Source organism: Protopterus annectens, chromosome 12.part0 (assembly GCF_019279795.1).
Source record: "Protopterus annectens isolate FY-2018-M chromosome 12.part0, PAN1.0, whole genome shotgun sequence".
NCBI classification, from domain to species: domain Eukaryota; kingdom Metazoa; phylum Chordata; order Ceratodontiformes; family Protopteridae; genus Protopterus; species Protopterus annectens.
In genome coordinates this window covers 560,165,592-560,190,453 of record NC_056746.1, presented here as the reverse complement: position 1 = coordinate 560,190,453, position 24,862 = coordinate 560,165,592, and the positions used below count along the sequence as shown (strand labels likewise).

General features: G+C 43.3%; 1 protein-coding gene across 1 annotated transcript in view; it reads left to right on the top strand.

Annotated features, from left to right (window-relative positions):
• The window catches only part of LOC122816707 (transformation/transcription domain associated protein), a gene marked incomplete in the record, with an annotated part of 2,794,447 nt that overhangs the window by 440,942 nt on the left and 2,328,643 nt on the right, over window positions 1-24,862 (top strand). Inside the window, 1 exon segment of the mRNA XM_044089697.1 lies at window positions 1,871-2,105. Within this exon segment, the coding sequence (XP_043945632.1) occupies window positions 1,871-2,105 (235 nt within the window).

The window sequence follows — 24,862 nt, the reverse complement described above, 5'->3', positions numbered from 1 at the left end:
CTTCACTGAAGCTATGTACCTGGAAAACAGTACTGCTGGTGGCCTTCACATCCACCAGGAGGGTATCTGAAATCCAAGCCGTGATAGCCATCGCTCCTTACCTCATCTTTCATAAAGACAGGGTCTCCCTCAGGATTAACCCTTCCTTCATGCCTAAGGTGGTTAATGAGCTATCCTTGAATCAGACCATTAACCTTCCTGTCATCTTCCTTCAACCTCAAAATTCCTCTGAAAAACTCTACATTCCCTAGATGTCCACAGACAACTCCGGTATTATCTGGACAAGACCAAACCCATTAGATTTTCTGACTAGCTATTTGTCTCCTTTCACCCAAAGGCCTTGGGGAAGGCAGTTTCTAAACAAGACTATCTCTATGGATATCCAAGGGCTATCTCTGCATGCTACTTTTTTCATGGCAAAACCATACCTGAAAGCATGAGGGCTCATTCCAGTAGGGCAGTTGCCTCTTCAGCTGCTTTCTTCAAGGGGGTAGACTACGCTTCTACCCTACAAGCTGCTACCTGGTCATCAGTCCATACCTTTACCAGACGTTACAAACTAGATTTGGCTTCTAGGGCCAGAAGTGGTTTTGCTAGGTCCATTCTACATGGCCTAATAGACCAAGGAACTAATTTTTCCTCCCAGGTTCATGCCTAAAGCTTTGATTTTCTCCCTACAGTAATGAATACTGGAACATGAGAATAGAAGGACATAGAATAGTTGTGTAAGAACTTACCATAACCTTAGATGTCTTTCTCTTCCATGTTGCAGTATTCATTCCCACCCTCCCTACCCCCTCTCTTCTGTTTAGCCACCTGAGGGGACAGATTTCTCTCCATCTACCAAACCTCAGCATCTGGGATATGCCTCCATGATGCACCCTTTGGCCTATTATTACACGTGGGTCTGAAAAGCTTCCTCCTTCCTCTTCATTGCTTCCAGGGGTACTGCTGTATGTGGCAGTCCATTCTGAAGTGGGTACGTGCAGATGGCAGTTTATAGCCAATGTTGGTTTATGGCTCTGACATCAAATGTTGCACGTACCCCTGCTCCGCAGACTTTGGTATACTGGCCGAACGTCAGGTGCTGCAGGCAACAACCTCCCCACAGTAGTGAATACTGCAACATGGAAGAGAAGGACATCTAAGGTTGTGGTAAGTTCTTACACAGCTATTCTTTCTTCCATCATTAGAAGACAAGTTCCATATTTCTGAACTCCTGGTTAGTATCCTAAGCTCATCTTGTGAATTTCTTCCTTTCTGTCTACTATTCCATTCAGCCTTCAGATTTGCATTGTTCATTCAGTTTTCTGGCATCTTCCCATTTTGAGGTTCATTTTTTCCTTTAATATTAGTGTTGATTTTCACTCTATTTTTGTGCCCATCATTGTAGGTGGTAGTTCTTGCTTGCTGTTAGTGTTGTGTAATATGCATGACATTAGTTTTTCCTGCTGCTTAGTACCGTCACCATCTTGTCAGCAGAATAAAGTGAAGTACCTAGTTGAACATCTGATTAAAATGTAAGGCATTCAAGTGTGTAGTCAGGCACTGCACTGGTTGGATAAAATCAAGAGGCATGTATTTCACAATATTAAGCAACTTTCAGCAGGACTCAACAACTGTCCAGTTGACGTAACACTGCATAATTTTCAACAGGGTTTATGCAGCAGCTGAGTGCAGTGGAGTAGTGTATGGAAATACATTTTTACATGTACTGCCATATGTTGGAACCCGAACTAGCTGCTTGTTAAATTTCATGCCAACAGGTCACTGCTTAGGATTAGAAACATATCATTTTGTATACACGTATTTAGTGTTTATGTAACTGTGTAACTCTCTGACCTTAATTTGTTATTGCTTGTGTTTTTAGACCTCTTGCTTATAGCACACTAGCAGATCTTGTACATCACGTCCGTCAGCATCTACCACTCACTGACCTTTCCCTCGCTGTACATCTCTTTGCCAAGAATATTGATGACGAGTCTCTTCCCAGTAGCATACAGACCATGTCCTGCAAGCTGCTTTTAAATCTTGTTGACTGCATTCGATCTAAAAGTGAACAGGAAAATGGAAATGGACGCGACATCCTTATGAGAATGTTGGAGGTACAGATAAGTTTAGCCAGTGTGATTTGTTTGCCTTTAATGTCACACTTAAAAGTCCTAAGTTGCTATGGGAGAGTGGGATACATACATTTTTGTTTTCTTCCACATTATCTGTTTTATTTATTTATTTGGTAGGAACAGAGTTGTAAAATTCTAGATGTTTTAGGAGTTGGGTCTGTTATCTGCAACACCTTGGACTAAGATCACAGGCATTAGAATTATTTGGCAATTCAAACTTTCTCAGCCTGCTGGTCACCTCATTCTTCTGTAGTGCAGAAAAAAATGGTCTTGAAAAGTCTTTGTGATACTTCGTTGTTTTCTGTTTTGTCATTTTTTTTATATACACCAAATTTAACATTTTTCTCTTTGGGTTTAGGTCTGCCTTAATGTTATTCCCACTGTAGTGCATTTTCCTTTTTTATTCTTCTTGCCCTCTAACTTCATTAACATGTCAGCATAAACTTTGTGTATATTAGAAATGTTTTCCCCAAGTACTTTTTAGTGTTTCTGCCTGCCATATTAACTTGTCATTTCTCATTCACATATTTTTGATTGAATTCCCTTGTTTAATTCGCCACCCTTAAAAAGATTGCGGGTTTGCTCAGTTTTAGACATTTGTTGTTTTCCTGTTTAGGACAGGTACCCTTGTATTAAGTTGGCATGTAGCTTTTCTCAGGTGTCCCTGTATAGAAAAAAGCATTCCTCCCCAGGGTAAGCATTGAAAGTGTGTTTTGTGAGCAGAGTCACATATTTGCTCAAATTTCAAGTCTTATGTGGGGGTTTTCACTTCTGCCCTCAGTCATAAGAAAGACTGTGTGGAGTTGCCTTTACCAAAGCGCTGTTTGCCTGTTATAACCTCTGCTGTTTTGGGATTCCAAGAAACCTGCATAGAGTTTGAGAACAGCTACGTCAGTGATCTGAAAACCTTCTAAGCATAGTATTATGTCTTAAGTACATGTTTCATAAAAGATTTTGCTTCTGTTCTCCTAGTTTTGAGGTGACCATCAAAACAGTGGAACCGCCAGTCAAAAAGATTCCTTTTTAGGTGGTAGAAGAACCTATATATCTGCCTCCCAAGTTGTTCATATGACTTTTATGCATGGCAGCCACTAAGTCCGTCTTTGACAAAGACGTACAAAAAATTGTTGAAACCTCATTGGTGGGACCACTGATGCTGAAGGGAGGTCACACACTTTTAGTTTGTAACTTCAGATGTTAAGTTGTCTATCTCGCCTTCGTTTCTTGCTTGTTGGGATCGGAGCCGACCCTCTGCTCCGACTCTGCCATCTTCTATAGCTCGAGAGCTGTTTACTGGCTCGAGGCTACCCCTTATCCCATGATGCCTAGCGCTAGCTACCCAGATCTCGTTTGCCGCTTCAGCTGCGAGGTTCGTTGCTACTGGCTCAGGCTCTTGTAAGTTATTATAGTACTTTTCTAGCAAATTAGGGGTCCTTTTTTGATAGTTTAGTCTTTTGACATTATTGTTAATTAGCTTGTTGTAGTTTTAGTGTTGTATTTTTCCCCTTAGAACTCATTTAAGTTAGAGAGTTCTTCCCCTCCCCCCTTCCCTTTTCCTATCTCTACTTATTGTAGCATTTTATTTTTAGTTTTAGTCTTCTCTTTTTCTTCATAGGTAGCCGTTTAAGTTAGAGGCTTCCTATTAAAAAAAAAAAAAAAAAAAAAACTTGACTGTAGTTGTGTTTTTGGTTAGGTTAGTGTTTGTAGTTTTTTGTTGTTGGGCCTTTGGCCAAAGACTTTTCTGAGTAGGACTAGATATGTCTAAGGAATCCAAAGTGTCTGGATTCAAGAAGTGTGACTCATGCTGTCAGAAAATGTCTCTGATAGATGGGCACATCTCTTGCTTAGGCGCAGTGCACCTGCAGGACTCTTGTTCTGTATGCCACGCATTCAGCCCAAGGGTTCTGCAGGAGCGCAAAAATAAGCTTATATTAAGGGGTCTTCTTAAGCCCCAGGATTCACCAGCCAAGGCTCAGCCGGTGAAATCTCCTAAACTGACCAAATCGTTCGCTCCCAGCTTGGAGCCGTCATTGGCCCAAACATTTCCGACTACTTCGGTTCGGGCTGGAACCGAGGAGGCTGCTTCCCAGTCTGCTCCACCAGCATCTTCGGAGCTGTCTCGGACCCACAAGAGACCGAGGTCCCCGTCTCTAGAGTTGATACATTCGTCCCCTCGGTCTCCCCTGTTGCAGAGTGACCGCAGTCACAGATCCTCCCACTCCTCTCAGTCCTCTAGACTCTCAGACCACGACATGGAGAGAGTGGTCAGCAGGTTGAAGTCACAGGCACTGGCCAAAATGTTATCCAGCCCTCCTCAACAGGTGTCTGCTCCGCCCGCTTCCATCAATGTTCCTCCTCCGACTCCTGTGAGCTTGGAGCCGGAGTTTGTTGGGGGTTCGAATCGTGGAACCATCGGCACCGATAACTATTTCCCCTTCGGTTCCGTCATCTGCTACGATCCCCTCAACGGTGCTTTCTGTGCAGGGATCTGGGTGCCGAGACTCCCTTGTCGGCTCCGAGGGGGTGAGTGGCATCGGACCCTTGTCCGACCCCGTTCTCCCTCTCGGAGCTTCGGCGCAGGTGAGCTCGGCTCCTACATTGGCCTCGGAGCCATCCCCCTCTGTGCGGTGAAGGATTCTGGTTTCCTCGGAACTGGAGCCGCCTTTGCATCGTGGCAGGGATGCCTTCGATATCATGAGGAGTGTACTGGCCCCTGAGTCAGCACCACGTTCGACCCCATTGATTCCGTTCCCTGTAGTGCCTGCGTCAACCTCTGTCCCTCCGCCACACCCCAAGCGTGGGGAACCGACGCTCTAGAGCACCCCACTGGGTGTTTCCTCTTCTTCCGAGGCCTCCTCTGATCATTCAGAGGAGGCCCCTCGGAAGAGGAAGTGCAAGAGGAAGCATATTGCCTCCCCTGAGTCTGTCACTTCGGATTTGGATGAATCGGAAGGGTCCCCGAGATCCCCCTCTGAAGATTTTTCCTTTTCGGACATCCTAGAAATGCTTAGGCAGATGGTAACTGGACTGTTCTAGCCTCTACTCAGGACGAATCCGTATTCCTGGATGTGTTTGGTTCCCGCCCTTCCACCTACTGGGTGTCTCCGCCATTCGATCTACTAATGTCTGTGGTGGCTCGAAGGGCTTGGTCAGCCCCGGATACAGTGGAACCAACCCCGAGGAGGCCCGGCAAGTTTATCACTGCACCCCCTGACACAGTTCCTTACCAAGGGTGTTCCTGTGGATGCCATGGTAGTAGCAGTGGCCACTAAAAAGGAATTAGCGGAAACTTCTTCCTCTGTCCATCATCCTAACAAGGAGTCTAGGACTTATGGACAGATATGGGAAGCGAATGTTTGCTTCAGCGACCTTCTCCATGAGGTCACTGAATTACTTGTGCCATTTTACCAGGCTTCAGAGGGATCTCCTGAAAGAGCTTGGAGATACCCCCCAGGATCCATCAGCTGAAGGGGTTCAAGCTAAAGTAGCTTCTCAGCTGGCGACCCTTAATTCGGTAGTTAACTCCTCTATGAGGCTCATTTCCTATGCAGTCGATGGTGCGAGTAGAGCCGCAGGTACAGGCGTGGCCCTTAGGAGATACGCATGGATGTGGCTGTGTAATTTTGCGAAGCCCTTTAGAGCGTCATTCACCAATACCCCCTTTGACGGTTCATTTCTCTTTGGACCACAGGTGAAGGACACTCTCACTAGGTGTGAACAGGAAGGCAAGACTCTCTCTGTCTTGGGAGTCCGTTTTTCCACTCCTTCCAGACCATATCCCAAAGGTCAGAAGAGTGGGAAAATGTGGTTTCGGAAATCCCAGGGAGCCTCGCCTGATACACATAGTGATTTTTCCTCCAGGGGCAGAGGAGGAAATAACAGACACCGCCCTCCAGGCAGAGGGGGTCCGCAAAACCAGGACATCAGAGAATCTTTCTCTGACAAGCCCTTCCAGCATCCCTGAAGGGTTGCTTGACTGCCCACCTCTGGAGCCAGTCGGGGGAAGACTTTCACTGTAGCCAAAAGCCTGGCAAGACATTACGCTAGACAAATGGGTACACTCTATCATATCCGGAGGCTATGGAATTCCCTTCTTCCAATATCCCCTATCGTCAAGCAAATCCCCCCCAGATGTTCCACCCAATCTGAGGGCCCAAGCAGTCATAGAAATTTCAAGACTGCTAGAAAGAGAGTCATCCAGGAAGTCCCGGCAGACCAACTCTGATCCAGAACTTACTCAAGGTTCTTTTTGGTACCAAAAAAGACAGGGGATTGGAGACTAATTTTGGATCTCAGCAGACTAAACAAGTCTGTTCAAAGAACAAGGTTTCAGGTGGTCGCGCTTCAGTCCATTCTACCCTTTTTGGGTCAGGACAATTGGATGTGCTCAGTAGATCTCCAGGATGCGTACTATCACATCAAGATGGACAGGCGCTCCAGGAGATTCCTTCACTTCTGGCTGGGAGCCAATCATTATCAGTTCAGAGCTCTGCCCTTTGGTCTCACCACAGCCCCCAGGGTGTTCGCCAAATGTATGGCAGTGGTCACAGCTCACCTGAGGCGTCAAGGATTCCAGGTGTTTCCTTATCTAGACGACTGACTCCTTACTGCTACTACCAGGCATCAACTCCTTCAAGCCAGGGACTTATACAATCGCAATTTGTGCTCAGTTAGGCATTACCATAAAGTTTGAAAAATCTGCCTTGCTGCCCTGTCAATCTATTACCTATATAGGAGCAGATCTAGGTACAAAAAGTATGTCCGCAAGGCTACCGCCGGACAGGGTGGCCACGATTCGGCAGCAAGTTCATATCCTCATGCAATGCAAAAAGGTACAAGTCCAGTTGGTCCTTTAAACTCTGGGTTCTATGGCGGCGGCAATTCTTCTGATGCCTCTAGCCCGTTTTCACATGAGAATCCTTCAGTGGCTTCTCTTCACACAGTGGTCCTTTCAACAGCTCCCCATGTCTCACATGATCATGATTACAGAAACTTGCAAAAGACACCTTTCCTGGTGGATGGTCTCCCCATTAGTGTCTCAGGGCAGACCATTCATCCAACCCCCTCCGGTTGCCACAGTGACCACGGACGCCTCATTGATAGGGTGGGGGGGGGGCATTATCAGGGCAGGACAGTCCAAGGCACATGGCAGCCTCACGAGTACCATCTGCACATAAATGTCTTGGGAGAGGAGAGCCGTGCTACTAGCATTGCAAGCACTTCAGGACTCCCTCCTGGGACCATTGCAATTCAGACGGACAACATGTCAGTAGTGTGGTACATCAACAAGCAGGGCGGAAGCAGGTCCTACCCCCTATGTCGAGAAGCACTCAGACTCTGGCAGTGGGCGATTTCCTCCAACGATTCCTGATTGCAACGCACATCTCTGGGAAGTCCAACGTCATAGCGGACAGGCTCAGCAGAGCTATTCTCATGCCTCACGAGAGGTCTCTGAACCAGGTAGTTGCGGATCTCATCTTCCACAAATGGGGACAGCCTTGCTGCGATCTGTTTGCAACCCCCTTCAACACCAAATGCAGCAACTATTTCTCCCTTTTACCGCTTCCCGGTCACCCTCCCAGAGATGCGCTAGTCCACGATTGACCTCAGGGACTCCTTTATGCCTTCCCGCCTTTTCCTCTTATACCCAAACTCATACAGAAAGTGATATTGTTGGGTTGAAAATTATCCTCATTGCTCCTTACTGGCCTCGACAGATTTGGTTTCCGTTCCTGCACCTTTACCTCCTCGAGCAGCCCTGGACCTTGGATCCTTTTCCAGACCTGCTGATTCATCAGTCAGGAGAGCTGCATCGATCCCTCCAGACACTCCAGCTCACAGCTTGGTTGATCCAATTCCAACCCTAGCCAGGCTTCCCAGCATTTCCCCAGCTGTGCATGAAATTATTGTATCCTCTCATAAATCTGCTACTAGGAAGACGTATGCTAGCAAATGGAAACGTTTCTCTTATTGGGCAGAGGCTAGGAGCATAGATCCTTTTTCAGCCCCAGTTCACGAGATCGTGGAATTCCTAACTGAGCTTTTTCACTCTGGGTCCGCTTCTGCCACCAGCAGGGTTCAACTCGCGGCCATATCTAACTATCATGTTGGTTTTTCTAATCTAAATATCATGTCTCATAAGCTGTGTAAAGCCTTTCTCAGAGGGACTACTCTCCTTAGGCCCCCAGTGAGAGATCCCCCCTCCTCCTTGGGACCTTAATTTGGTACTAACCGCCTTGATTATGCCCCCTTTTGAATCGGCAGCTTCCTGCTCCCTTAAGTTTCTATCTTGGAAAACTGTCTTTCTGGTACTATTACCTCAGCCAGACGTGTATCGGAACTTCAAGCACTAAGCGTTCGTTCTCCGTACTTAGTTTTTCACAAGGGTAGGGTTGCTCTGAGAACTAATCCCTCCTTCCTTCCTAAAGTGTGCTCTGAAAATAATCTAAACCAATCCATAGACCTTCCAGTATTCTTCCCTAACTACACTAACAAGACAGAATACAAGTTGCACCTTTTGGATGTTCATAGACAACTGCATTTTTACCTGCATAGAAAGAAGGATATAAGGAAGTCGGACCAACTCTTCCTTTCCTATGCTAGGGGCAAACAGGGTCTTCCAATTTCCAAAGTGACCCTGTCCAGGTGGTTGGCTTACATTATCACCTTCATCTGTCAACTAAGAAACAGAGTTGTCTTCCAAACCGAAAGGTCATTCTACTAGGGCTTTGGCCACTTCTGTAGCCTTCCAGTCTAGGTTGCCCATGGACTCTATTTGTGCCGCTGCCACATGGTAAAATCCTCATACCTTTATTTCTCATTACAAGTTAGAAATGGCCTCCAGGAATAGAGCTAACTTTGGTTCCACTGTTCTGAAGAGTCTGTTCCAATGAGCCACCCAGGATCATAGGTGCTAGGGACACTGTCCCAACAAGCAAGAAACGAAGGAGCGATAGACAACTTAACATAAAGAAGTTATGTACCTACCATAACGTTCCATGTTAGTTGTCTTCATCTCGCCTTCTTTCTTGCGTCCCCCCTCCATCCTCCTGTCCTATTGGACCGAGAGGAGTTTAGGCTTCACCAGCTGACTATTTTCAGGTTTGTTTCCTGTACTGACTTAGAGAGTATAACAGATTTGCCCAACCTGTTACTTTGGTCAGGTTATTCTTGCTATGTCTGGGGTTAGCTATTACAAATGAGATCTGGGTAGCTAGCGCTAGGCATCTTGGGATAAGGGGTAGCCTCAAGCCAGTAAACAGCTCTCGAGCTTTAGAAGATGGCCGAGTCGGAGCCGAGGGTCTGCTCCGATCCCAACAAGCAAGAAAGAAGGCGAGATGAAGACAACTAACGTGGAACATTATGGTAGGTACATAACTTCTTTTTATAAGTTTGCAGAGGTCTTTTTATTTGCCTAGCTGACATTTTCAGGCATCTCTTTCCTATTAGGTTTTATACCTGGGATAAAGAGCCCTCTGCCACCTTTAGGCCACTGTGTATATCACTGAGGCTTTCCTCACTGGAAGCCATCTTTTTAATAGTGGCCCAAAGATATGATGTGCAAAGCTCTAGTGTCAGTACATCAACCCCTATTCACCACATAGTCACCTGTGCTGTACTCTGTGTAGACTGCATCAGTGCAGACTTTAATAGATTTATTGTCTGTTTGTGTCAACCTTTATGGTGTTGACATTCTAGATGCCGATGCTGGCTTCTGGCTCTTCTCTTAGCCGCAAGGTTTTGGCACTGTCTGCCCATTTTCTTTGCCCTTTCAGGTTCAGTGTTTCAATTCCTGGGTACTTGTTTTGAGTCACTTTTGGACTGATGTCAGAATTGACATGTCACTTAGACGTTTCACTTTTGTGCTATGGTATCCTTCAGAGTACCAAACATCAGTGAAAGCCTATACTTCAGCTCCGTAGGTATATCTTGCAACATCTCATACAAAAACAAAAGGACTTTATTCCAGAGATCAGTTTTGTTTCTGCAAATATGGACAAGGAAGAAAGATCTGTTGGTATAAACTGTCAAAATGCTTTAGAGGACATTCTTTAAAAGGTAGAGAATCTTGTGTCCTGTATGGTTCAGATATGGGGAGCAACAACTTAAGCAACAGGCTGTAAGAAACCCTAGTGTCCAGGGCAGCTTCCAGGTATGTCATGGATGGGTTCCATGGCCAGAGTTTTTGGCAGTGGTCGTGAAGTTGCATTTCACCTGTAAGCGGTTAGTAACAGCAAACTTGAGATCCTTGTCAAAACTGTTCCCTTTTGGAGACAGGGAAGAGTCATTTGTCTTTTTGTTTTCATTTTAGAAAGCGGTCGCCACAGAGAGATGAGGATGCCTATATACAAGGGTGACAGAATACTGTTTCGTTCCAGCCCATTATACCCATCCTCTCCCCCTCTGCTGGATATCCCAATCCATTAAAAGAAAGTGAAAACATATATGTGGTGTTGTGTACAAAAGGACCATCCAGGAAATCTTTGTAGACTGGAAAGTGCCCATATTGTTTAGTGTTCTTTTTTAGTGCTTGAAACAAGCCAGTTTTAGATGCTAGTGGCCTAAACTTTGTTGTTCTAGAAGAATTTTCTGACTTGGTTTTGATAGTCATTCGTTTCTTGTCTGACAGAAGATGATTGGGTATGCTATTTTGATATTAGGTGTGCTTACTTTCATCTAAAATTTGCTGTGGAATCCAGGAGTTTTTAGGATGTTTGCATTGGAGCAAGTCATTGTCTAGTCCATGCTTTACCATTTGCTCTCTCATCCGCCCTGAGGATGTTCACCAGAAGTATGCCATGGTTGTGATGCTTTTGCATCTGCAAGGATACAGTGTTACTGTATCTGAATATCTAATTCCTGCACCATCAGTAAGTAAGTTTAATGTCTGTAAAGAAGTGTCTGTTTGGATTGTTCACGTCCCTGAATTTAGCAAGGTCACAGCTGTGACTAGCTCTTTCACCAGTGGTGATCATTGTATTTTTCACTGTTACAGAAATTCTGCTCTCTGACTCTGCTTCCAGAGCTCAGTGCCCTTTCCCCTCTTAGCTGGGTGGATACTTCCCCACTTGGACATCGGCACGTCCTCAGGATAAAATGAGCATTGCTCCTCAGTATCTGTAGCTTTTTCTTGCTGCAGTATAAGTTACATGACCAGTCTACCTTTTACTGTCTATAGTCCTCAGGTTTTGGCTTGATTCAGGGCTAGTGCAGATAAGGACCTCATTGGGGAAATAATTTGTCATTCCATTACATTGTTGCTGTATTCATTACATTAGGGATCCCCTGCCAAAGGCAGCCCAACATCTGGCTAGTATACCAAAGCCTTTAGGTTGCTTTATAGTACGCCGTACGTCATGCGTATGCTTCTCGCGTAGTATAGGGCGTAAAGGTGTCGTCCAGAATTCCCATCTTTAGAACTTCTTTGCCACCAGTCCAAATAACATCTCTTGATGCTCAGTCTGAGCCCTTGTTCCACTGCTGTTTCACCAAGCCATTACAGGTAAGTATGCCGTTGTGGTTTTGTTTTCTTACTTATCTTTTACTATATTGTTGCTTGCAAGCTTTTGTGTCATCTAGTAAGGGCAAATACCAGTTTGGGAGACAGATTCCCCATAAAGTCTGTCACGAACAGTATCTGTTTTGCCTTGGCGCTTCGCACGACCATACTTCCTGTTTTGTCTTTCAGACCTTTGTTCCCAAGACTCTTCGTAGTAGACTTTCTTTTTTGGCGCTTTATCTTGCGAATAAGAATCTTAAGCTTCTTGCTAAAAACATGATGGAGGGAACTTCCTGCTCCGAGGGACAGCCATCTGGAAAGAAAGCCAAGAAATCCAGGCCAGAGTCTTTTGTGCAGCCTCCTACAGATGTCTCTTCTGAGGCGAGTGATAGCTCAGAGGTTTGCCAGGCTTTATCATTGGTTTCTTCTGCTGCAACTGTGTTGGAGACCAGCAGGAATCCAACCTTAGGCATGCTTGAGGAAGCATTGCAGATGTCTGCTTCGACGTTCAAGGGAAACAATGGCTGATGATCTCCGAGGAGCCTAGAGGTGTTACTGAAATTTTAGTCAGAGAAGTCGTCCCGAATACAACTATTGAATGCTGCTTGGGGTCGGAGCCTTCCAAATTTTATAAGGCAGACGTCCCACTGAAAAAAAAGCAAAAAAAAAACTGAACTGTCTCCTCAGCTCCTAAGAATCCACAGAGTGAGGGGCTGTCCGTCACTCGGGTTGTTTCATGCTTTGATGGGTTTAAAACCTCCTCAGGACGTTTGTTTCAGGGCCCCCCCCCTTTAAGAGACCCAGTGAATAGGATTCCTCTGAGGAGGAGGCAGATTCAAATAAGGAATCCCTTGCTTACTCCTCCTTGATTCCCTCTCCTTTGGATTATGGATTGGAGGAAGAGGAATCTACCAGTCCTTGATACTTTGGGAACACTTATCTCTAGGATGTAGTTTTTTAAATAGGATTGTGCTCAAGTTTCTGATGTACAAAAAAGGTATTATGAGCTACTGCAGATGGATTCTCCCAGACCTTCTGCTGTCATTCCTACTTTGGCTGCTTTTTTGGATGCCATTTCTAATGCCTCTAAGGCTTCAGATTCTCAGCCCCCTGCCCCAAAGAAACCTGGGTGCCTGAGGAATGTAAATTCTTGTACAAGTATCTTTCTGTTGACCCCTTGGTGGTGTCTGTGGCTTCTGACAAGCCATCTCATTTGCTTCCTTCTCCTAAGTTACTGCCTTCTGATAAAGATAGCAGAACCATGGAAAGACTAGGCAAGAAGGTCTGTACCTCTGCTACCTTGGCTTTTAGGGCTGTTAATTTCAGATCAGTATGTCCAGGTACTTGTTGGCTCTGCTTTCCCAGACCTGTCAGGTGATTTCTGATCTTCCAAACTCTGAAGGTAAAACTTCTGCTGTTTCCCTGTGTCCCTTCATGTATCTTTGTAATTAACCTCCATGATTGTATCAGGAAACCCGAATGCTGCCATTGCATTACTCAGAAAAATCATAACTAATTCTATGGGTTGTTCTTGCACTGTAATTCCTATGGATTATTATCATTCTTTTAATGTTTTTAAACAAGAAACCTCTATTAAATTATCACTTATGGCATAGGGCGTGTTACATTTATATAAATGACAGTAAACCATAGAGAGACAATCTCAGTTGCAAAGATTACACATTCCAAACAATGGGATACAACTGTAGCTGCAAACATTGTACATCACTTTTAACATATTCAGTCATTGTTAGTCAACAATTACAAGTTCATTCAAATCCTGCCTTCTATTAAACCTTGATGTTCATCGTGCATACAGCTGAAGTCATAACAGATGGGTTCTCCTGCCGTCAGGCGGGTCCTCGGTCGGCCGAATTCCAAAGTCTAGGTCCGGCGTCGGTTGTCGTCGCTTCTTCCCTAACGTCAGTGCGACAGGGGTATAAAAGAACCAGCCGACGCCATTTTCTTCAGTCTTTACTGCCGCGCGGTGCCCGAAGCAGAAGCAGTTCGCAAGTGCCGGTCGGCCAGCTCCTGAGATTACGAAAAATTTGGAAACCGAAGTCTTCTTAAAAGCCAAGTACCCTGTTGGAGAAACTTTTCTTGCCTCAGACCGATGTCAGACAAAGTTAATAATTGTATTTCTTGTGGGAAGCAAATACCGCATAAGGATTTCCATTCCCTCTGTATACCTTGTTTAGGCCCAGACCACGACGTCTCGGTCTGTCACTTTTGTGCTACATTCAACAAACGCACTATTAAGCGTCGGGCGGAGTTCGCCCAGCACTTTTTTGGGAAAGCATTTAACTATACCATGTCGTCGGATACTCCGACTCCGGTTTTGTCTAAAAAACGCAAAGACAAGGACCGGCACTCGAGGTCCGCGGCCTCTACCGACACCACGCCAAATCCGACTCCACGTGGTCCGGTTCTCAGTGAGGCGCCTACGCAGCCCCTGATTACTGACGACACATCTTTGGCGGTGTCTCCTGTACCCGAGGTCGCAGGCTCCTCGGCCCACACCCCGACTACAGATACCAAAGCCACTCTTGGCGTTGAAACAGAATGTGGACAGGTCCACCTCCACTCAAGGTGTCTTCAGACCTTCCTCTTCTTTCTCCATCAAGTCTTTCACCAAGTCTAAAGCAACCATGCACCCTAAGAGACCAGCTACACAGGGCCCATCTCCAGGCCCCATGCCTAAGAAACAGATGCTTAAAATGGCTGAGGATTTAATTACTCTAATCAGAGGTTCTCAGCCACCTCCGGACAAAAGGCCCAGAGTGGAGGAAGATTCCCCATCCTCTGATCAGGGCTCCATTATTTCAGAACACTCTGATGATCAGGAACAGTCTTACTCCCCTTTTGAAGTCTCTGATGCAGAGGAGTCTATTCCTTCTGTATCCCCCCCCCTGAGGATTACTCATTTGGGGAAACTTTGCATACCTTAAGGGAACACTTCCACTGGGAAGGCCAGGATTATTCAGATTCCAAGAAAAGGCTCAGGGAATTTCTTTTGTTACCCCAGCACAGGCCTCTGGCTATACCTCCTGTCTTGGACATCCTAGATGATGTTTACTCGGAGGCCTGCCTTAACCCGGACTCTCTACCTCCAGCTCCAGTTAAGCCTGACAGGTACTACAGGGTTCCTGACTCACACCAATTTCTTTACAAAAGCCATGCTGCTAACCTAGAAATCATCTCACAGGGGCCCAAGGGAGTTAAGGCTTCCATTGCCAAAAATCCATTGCCTTCCGAGAGATTCCAGATCCTTAGAAAGGTGGGGAAAAAAGGTATATACCTCGGCTACCTTAACCATGAGGGCCTTAAACTGTCAGTTTCATATGCTAAAATACCAACAATTTCTGTTATCTCAATTGAAAAGTAAAATGTCACAACCTGAACAACCAGACTTGAAGGAGTTGCAGGATTTGATGCATAGTGCAGAATAAGTGGGTAAACATACCTTACAATGTGGTTTTGATGCTCTAGAGGCCTCATGTAGAGCTGCTGTTACAGGCTCAGTCATACGTAGGCATGCCTGGCTCAAGGAACAAGCCTTGCCTGATCATGTCAAAGCTAAATTACTAGACGCCCCTCTTCAAAAGGATGTACTATTTGGGGCAAATGCTGAGGAAGTATTACGGAAAATGGAGGAAAAAGCTAAATCAATGCAAACTGTGAAAGAATTTCTGCAGGTTCAACCCCCACGTTTTAGTAGAAATTGGCCTTCCAAAAACTGGTCCTTTCCGGCCACAGACAGACCCCAAAGAGGCAGATACAGGCGCACGAGGGGCAGAGGACAATCACAAGGATCGTACAGAGGCAGACAATGGCAAGCTCCTACACAAAGAGGTGGTGAGGACAACTCACAATCTTTCAGAAAGCAAACCCAATGACTTTCCCCTTTGCAGGCCAACCAGGTCTCAAATGGCAGCCCCCTTAGGAGGAAAGCTGGCACTATTCTCAAAAAATTGGCATGTTGTCACAAAGGACAAATGGATCCTGGATATTATAAACAGAGGCTACAAATTCCATTTTCAAACCCTTCCAAAAATGAGAGGCATGCCAAAACTGCCACACAATCAAAGGGCAGAGGCACAAAAGCAAATTTCAGATCTTATAAACATGAAAGCTATTCAAGAGGTACCTACACACGAACAAGGTCAAGGTTTTTATTCCAGGCTATTTCTGGTGCCAAGGAAGGGAAAAGATTGGAGACCTATTTTGGATTTTTCCATCCTAAACACATTCCTACTCGTACCAAAATTCAAGATGCTCACTCTACAGCAACTTCTTCCCATGCTGGGCAAGGAGTCTTGGCTGGTAACACTGGACCTCAAGGAGGCATACCTGCATGTCCCAATCAGACAAAATTGCAGAAGATACCTCAGATTTCTTGCAGGTTCAACCCATTATCAATTCTCTGCATTGCCCTTTGGCTTATCTACTGCGCCCAGAGTATTCACGAAATGCCTGGCATCAGTAATTGCCTACTGCAGACTTCAAGGGATACAAATATACCCTTATTTGGACGACTGCCTGATCCAAGCGGACAGCAAGCACATTCTTCTGAAACATCTGGCTTATGTAATAATGTTATTAAACTCTCTGGGATACACCGTCAACAAAGAGAAATCAAGGCTAATACCCTCTCTGAATATAATTTTCCTGGATGCCAATTTGGACACAAACACCCAGATGGTCTACCTCACGCCAGAGAAGCAGGGGCAACTAATTCAATACTTCAGAACACTGGCAAATTGCACCAGGCTGACTGCAAGGAAAATCCTGCAGGCTCTGGGATTCATGGCATCTTGCATCTTACTAATCCCATGTGCAAAGCTGCATATAAGAAAACTACAATGGTACCTAAAAAACATATGGTCTCAACACAGCCACAGTTTGCAAACAATAATACCACTAATTCCATGTCTGCAAAAGGAATTTCTGTGGTGGGCTCAAGCATGTCAAACAAACACAGGTCTTCCATTCAGCAAGCCTCAAGCAAATCAAGTCATCACAACAGACGCCTCGGACTACGCCTGGGGGGCTCACATGACAGACCGGTGCATTCAGGGCAAATGGTCCCAAAAAGAAAAGCACCTTCACATCAATCAAAAAGAAATGCTAGCAGTAATAAATGCTATTATAGCTTTCAAGGACCTTCTACAACCAGGTCAGCTATTGATAAGAACGGACAACACCACAGTTATGTAGTACATAAACAAGCAGGGAGGAACACATTCTTATCCCCTATGCAGACTGGCCATGTCACTTTGGAACATGGCCATGGACTTACAAATGGAACTACAAGCACAGTACTTGCCAGGCAAGGAAAACACGCTGGCAGACAACCTAAGCAGGAATATGACAGATCCACACGAATGGAAGTTGCATCTAAAAGTTTTTACAGAAATAATCCAAGAATGGGGAAGGCCAGACATAGATCTCTTTGCCTCCCACAAAAATCATCAATTGACAAAATTCTGCTCGAGGATCTTCCATCCAAAGGCCTGGGGAGTGGACGCTCTCTCTTTCAGTTGGACATCAATGACAGTTTATGCCTTCCCGCCTCTTCCTCTGCTGCCCAAAGTCCTATTGAAGACCAGAGCAGACAGACCAAAGATGATCCTCATTGCTCCGGACTGGCCAAGGCAACACTGGTACCCACTCCTGAGGAGCCTGATGCATTCCCCTCCATGGACCCTGCCTCTAATGCCTCTTCTTCTGACTCAGCACAGCTTCAAAACTCTTCACAGTCAGCTAAAAACACTCAATCTAGCCGCATGGAAGATTCCTTAGCATCACAGCAGGCCCTGCTCTCCAAGGAGGTGCAGGATGTCATTTTGGAGGCCAGAAGGCCATCAACTAGAAAAGCTTACTCCGCAAAATGGAAACGTTTTTGTGTCTGGAATGAGAAAAAGGGCCAGAACCCTGGAAAACTGAATTTACCTCAAATACTACAATATTTGGCTGAACTGCTAAGCAGTGGACTTTCGTTCTCCTCCATCAAAATCCATGCCTCAGCCATTTCTGCAGAATACAACGCTGATCCTCCTTTATTCTCTCACCCTCTTTTAAGACAGTTCCTCAGAGGGGCTAAGAATTTAAGACCTCCAAGGAAACAACCAATACCTGCTTGGGATCTTAATTTCATTCTGGAAAAACTGACTTTGCCTCCTTTTGAGCCAGCTGCCTCATCAGATTTGCAATATTTGTCCTGGAAAACAGCTTTCCTTCTGGCTATCACTTCAGCTCGTAGAGTTTCAGAACTACAGGCTCTCATGGCTGTCCAGCCCTTTATCATCTTCCATCAGGACAGAGTTTCCTTACGAACCAACCCGTCTTTTATGCCTAAAGTGGTATCCAGGGTAGCTTTAAATCAGGCCATACATTTACCTACTTTTTATCCCAATCCTCAAAACAAAGGGGAGAGATTACTACATTCCTTGGACATCCACAGGCAACTGCGTTATTATTTAGACAGAACAAAACCTTTCAGAAAATCAGAACAGCTCTTTGTGGCCTATACGGTAGGAGCTCAAGGAAAGCCAATTTCCAAACAGACAATCTCAAAATGGATAGCCCACTGCATACGCTTTTGCTATTCCTTTCATGGCAAAATGTACCTACAGGCATTAGAACTCATTCCACCAGGGCCACAGCCACCTCTGCAGCCTTCCTCAGAGGAGTTCCTACCAAGGATATTTTGGAAGCAGCCACTTGGAGTTCTGTGCATACCTTCTCCAAACACTACAACCTACCATTATACTCCAAATCTAGAGCAGGCTTTGCCACTGCAGTCTTGCAGGGCATTTTGGCTCCTCCTAGTTCCACCTAGTGCCTACCACCCCTTTCTTAGCTTTGGGATTCTACCCATCTGTTATGACTGCAGCTGTTTGCACGATGAACATAGTACAGTTTTGTACCTACCATAAATGTAGATGTTCGAGTGCTAATACAGCTGCAGTCCAGGTTTCCCTCCCTCCTTCCCCTCTAGGGGTATTCTTTTATGGTGTATTTGTTTGCAACTTCTGTTTTTTGATTATATTGCATTGCATTACTACATAATTTTATGTATTGCCTTCCTTCTGGGGGCACCTGACATCTGGGGCAAGAAAAACTGAAGAAAATGGCGTCGGCTGGTTATTTTATACCCCTGTCGCACTGACGTCAGGGAAGAAGCGACGACAACTGACGCCGGGCCTAGACTTTGGAATTCGGCCGACCGAGGACCCGCCTGACGGCAGGAGAACCCATCTGTTATGACTGCAGCTGTATTAGCACTCGAACATCTACATTTATGGTAGGTACAAAACTGTACTTTCCTCCTCTGCATGTATTAATCCCACAGTTCCCATTTTTTCTTACGTAATTTGCTCCTACCCTGTTCTAAAGATCCCATTGGGCATTTCCAGTTGTTTTAACTCTACTATCTTCACTACTTCTAGTAAAGGTGGTTTAGACTTTGATTTACATTTTCTGTCATTCTGTTAATGTTGTCAGATGTTTGCCTTTCCTTCACAAAACCACAGTTTTGGCAAAATCATAGCCATTTTACTAGTTAGTATAGACGTAAACACTTTATAATTGTGGTTCAAAATTTAATTTGGTCTACGTGAAACTGGGTTTAAAGGGTCTGTGCACTCGTACAAGCACAGCTTTCTTAAAAGATGCTTGTATAGTTTGTCCTTTTAAAATATTGTTATACATAACATTCCGGAAGACATTTTGTTACTTTTTCTTCCCTCCTAATTTTCAGACCTCTACAAGAATACCATATGTTCTGAGAGACTTCCGTGTTGCTAGTTTATACATCACCCTTTTTATCTCATCCCCTCCTTTCTTGGCTGTTAATTCTTGAGCATTGTCTTCTAACCTGGACATATTTAAGTATTCCAAAAATATTTCCATTTGTCTTTTTTTGATGTCCCTTGTACTATACACATATTTGCATAAAATTTCTAAAATCTCTGTAATACCTCCATAGGATCTTTTGTTATTTTTCTAGTCATAACCTCCCCAAGTTTGCCAACACTCCTTTCTGTTTTATGTTGCCTAAGTCGTGGTAATAGTTTCTGTGCTGTGGTGAGATTCCTATTACAAGACCGAAGGCGCATTCTTTCGAATGCGTCTTGGTCAAACTTAAAAGACTGAAAAGGCAAAATATCGAAGCGGCTTGAATTCGCTTGGCAGCTTCATTACTTTGCTGTTTTTGGCACTGTTGTACAATCTCAGAGTTGGTATATTTAAGTAGGGGGGGGCGAAGCCACCCACTTAACGTTATGTTGAAAGTGTTTTCTTTTTTGTTGGAACAGCAATTTTTTTTTCCCTTGTAAAAAATCGCTGTTCTGACAGTTCGACATTGTAAGCTTTCACTTACATAGGGTTGATTAATCACTGTTCGCTTTTTTAAGCATTTGGTGATGTAATATAGACCCCTGTGGTGTTATTGTAAAAAATAAATAAATAAAATTGCTTAACAGCGATCTTTCTAAACTCATGCAAATTATCTAAATACTCAAGTTATTTTCCTTTTAGGTACTCAGCAATTTCTCTTCCTTTTCTGTAAGATTCCCCTTAGCCTGCAGTACTTTCTTTAGAGGGATTATCAAAGGTTAATTCCTGTTACTACTTTTCCATATCTTTCTCTCTCATTTTTGCTATATTCTTAAATTTGTTTTCATTTTATACCGCTCTTCAGCTATCCCTTCTGAAAAAGTTTTATCTTCCATAACAACTCTTGGATCATTTCCACTACTTATCTCTGAAATTCCTCTGTTTTTAATAGGTAAGTCAGAAGGTGCTAGTGTTTCATTTTTAAATAAATACCCTGCATCTTTATCTTGGTCTTTATTCGTGCATGATCTGAAATAGGTATTTGATGTCAGGGTTCCTACCAAATATTCTCATATATGTCTTCAGAAATCTACCCTGCTCTGTTATAGTTTTCTTTCTTGGATTCCCTGTACATTTTCACTGTTGAATATCAACTTCCAGTCCTCACACAAGAATAATATTCCCCGTTGGAAGCTGATTACCTCTTCAAAAATTAATAATCGTTTTAGGTGGACTATAGATAAATGTTTGTGTAATCCTACTTCCTGCCAATAATTCCTTATTACCACAAATTTACCATTGTTGTCTTCTTGTCTGTAATTGTAAGAGCCATTCTCACAGTGAGTGTCATTACCCCCCCAAACCAGTCTGAAATCCTTTTTTTGGAAAATTTGCATGTTCATTTCTGTCTGTTTCTCCTATAACATTACTATTTGTACCACGCAGTTCTTAAGAGAGTCACACCCACAGACTAAAAAATGTTTATTTTATCATGGTTTAGTGTTTCCTGCATTTTAACACCACTCTGGGACTATTTATAGGTTTTTAAATATTCTTATATATAATTTCTGAGTCTGCCACATGGGATCTGGCATCTTGAATTAATTCTGATTGTTTACTCTGCCTCTAGGTATCCCACAATGCAGTGCTTATCTGTTAAAAAAGTACATCACACAGGCCTCTTTCTTCCTAAAGTTCCTGTTACTACATTGATTTTACATGCATACACTGCTGTCTTTCAGTCAGTTTTAGTAACATTTCATGCCGTTCTATGACTACTTAAAACACAAACAGTGCAAATGCCACAGAACAGACTTTCAAAGTGCTTTTTACTGCTGCTTCTTTTTAGAATTGCTAAATTGCAGTCTTTTGCGAAGCCTGAATTGTACTAGTTTGACTCGTCTCCCATCCCCTTCACACCTAACTTTCCTAGCTGTCGAAGTACTAAGGGTAATTTGAGCTGTTACCTGCTGTGATTGATAGCTCACAGCAGGAGACTTGACTCATGTACTGTTTCCTTGTTCTAGCTTGTACTTTCTATATGGGTAGGGGAAGGCCCAGGGAGCTGAGACATCACAGCATGGGTGGGTTTTTAGGACGGTCATGGTGATGTCAGTTTGAAGAGGGAATTATCCAGAAAACTACCTGTATTTATTGGCCTTTATGAAATCAGTGAATTGGAGACTGCAGTAAGCTTTTCCAAGGCGGGATAAAAGTTTTTTTGAAAGTGAAACTACCACAGTACTGTAAGGTACTGTTTTAGTGGAGAGAAACAGTTGATTTAAAATATTTTAAAATTTGAATTGTTTATTCATAGCAAGAACAGTAAACGGGAGGAAAAGGACAGAGAAGTTGAGCATTTAGTAATAGAATCCCATTGTTGTCCATTAATATAACTCAATACTCTTTATTTTTCTGTCCATACCTTCAGTGCCATTCGCATTCTATGACATGGTTAATAAGGAAGTTTTATGCAATCTGTACTCAGAGATTTACATTTCCAACATAAGGAATATACTATACTTGGACATAATCTATCACCGCCGGTAACCATTGCCCTACAACAATTACGCAATAATCACAATATTGCAATTTTACCAGCAGATAAGGGTGGAGCGGTGGTGGTTATGAATATGAGTTACTACCTTAGTGAGGGCAGATCACAACTTTCTGACACTAGATGCTATATGCATATGGACATTGATCCCACATTGATTCCTTCCTGCATTTAGCTGAGGAAGGAAGAAAGGTATCATTAGTAGGACTAGTGTTGTGCACCTCACTGTTCAAGATCCACAGAAACAAATTTTATACCTTCTCCCCAAAATTCACAAAACTATTTCTAATCCTCCAGGAAGACCAATTGTTTCGGGCATCGGATCCTTGACTGAACCATTATCCATGTTTCTTACTCAATATCTTAAACTTCTATTGAGCTTTGTCAGGGCAAGACTACAAGATACTACACAATTTTTTCAGATTATTCAGGATACACAGTTGGAACCTGCTTGGCTTATGTGTTCACTAGATGTCAAAGCCTTATATACAAGTATTCCACACTGGGCAGGTCTACAAGCACTGCAATACTGGTTATATCGGTCTGCCCTATATCCTCCTGGATTTAATACACTTCTCATTTGCATGACTGAACATGTATTAAACAAAAATAGTTTTTATTTCCAAGGGGAATGTTATTGGAAGCTCCAGGGTATGGCTATGGGAGCTTCTTTTGCTCCCATTTATGCCGATCTCTTTATGGCTTTTTTTGAAGAATGCATGATTTATGAACCACTACATAACGTCTATCTTGTGGAAATCGACATATGGCGTAGATATTTGGATGATTGTTGGATGGTGTGGCGGCCGGATGCCACATATTTGCAGGAATTTGTTGATTACCTCAGTGGCAATATATGGGGAATTGAGTTTACGGTTACATATGATTTACAATCTTTTAATTTTTTGGATGTTACTGTTACTAGGAACAGTGATCATACTTTGAATACTAAGACCTACCGCAAATATCCCCAATATAATACCTTATTGCATGCCTCTAGCATGCATCCACGCCACACCATCCGCAACATACCTAAGTCTCAATTCATGCGGATGAAACGTATTAGTTCTACACAATTTGAATATGAGAAAGCCAGTTTGGATTTATATCAGAGATTTGCCAATAGAGGTTATAAAGAACAGGACATAGCTAGAGCATTGGATTGGTCTACTAATATTGATAGAGACACCTTATTATAATACAAAACAAAGCCTAGTGATTCAGCTCTGTCTATAAGGTTTGTCACGACTTATGGTAGAAATCATAATGCCATCAAGGGCATTATAAACAAACATTAGAACATTTTGATGGCTATTGAACAGCTAAGACCACTTTTGGGATCTCTGTGCCGGTTCACGTATAGGAGAGGAAAAACATTGGGTTCACTGTTTTCTCACTTCAAACATAAGGAAAGTGGGGGGGCAATATATAAGCAGCTTACTATGTCTGGGGATGAACTATTGGGAATCTTTCCTTGTGGTCACTGTGGCTCTTGTAAACAGGTTTGTAAACTCAAACAATTTACTAGCCAGAATACTAGTAGAGTGTACGATTGCAGAATTTTTGGCAATTGCAGCACTGGCTGGGTAGTATATGTAGCCACCTGTCAATGTTCGGCCTTCCATATTGGCCAAACCTCCAGATCACGTAGAACTCGCATTCATGAACATAGAAGTGATATTAAGAATAAAAAAGAAACCATTGCTTTATTTCGTCACACATTGAAACATCTAAATGCTCATTTTACTTTCACGATTATTGATAGAATTATTGGTGATCGGAATAATTCTCAAGGATGGCATAGCATTTTAAATCATAAAGAAAAATACTGGATTATCACATTGGGAGCGCTTTTCCCACCAGGTCTGAATGATCACTTATAACTACAACCTCTATGAGGAATTTAATTTATACACTCTGGGTTAAATGTTTCTGCATTGGTATATGGTTGCAATTATCTAAATACTGTATTTGTCCATTTTAGGCACAAGTGGATACCATATTGTAAGTGTCTTCTCTACCAGGACTACATGTCGACCTACAACCACAACTTTTTATGACGAACCCATATGCCATTGGTATAATTGTGATCTACCATTTCATTTTTGTGTTATATTGTTTACATTTTTTGTGTATTATGTTAGTCCAACACATTACGTCAGACTTATCATGGTTTTGTGACTTTTACCTAGCTAATATCTGTTCCGTTTATATGGTTTTGTGAGGTGATATTTAATTGGTGAGATTATGCATTTAGATGCATCTTTTTGTGCATTATATATTTTCCCCATGTTTTTACCATTTTATATATTTTTTCTCAATGTTCCAATGAAATGTAGCTTATTATATGAATATATAGGAAGTTCAGTGGGCTTTTTGTATTATTCTGTATACAATGTTATATGCTATCCTTGTCTATTTTATCTATTCACGCTGCCACATTTATTATTAATATTATTATGTTTGGTTATTGAGTTTAACTCACAATCTTGATTTATGTATTGTATTTTTGGGAACGGGAACGTACCACTTCCTTTATGGGTTGGGCATTTTCTCATTGGTTGAGTGTGTTTATAAATATTCATGACTTATTGCTTTTTTGACTATGTATCACTGAAGAAGGCATTTTTTTGCCGAAACCGGTCTGGTCATTAAAGTCATGTTTTTTTTGTAACCCGTTGGTGTTTTCATTTTCTTTCACTTCGACTCACATATCTGATGGCCAACAGTGGTTTTTATGGTATATTCGGGCCGTGCAGTACCTACACGCGGAGCATTGTGTTGGGATTGATGGTTAATAAGGAAGCCATTCTGATAACAGGTTCATAGGTAGGTACTAGGCTA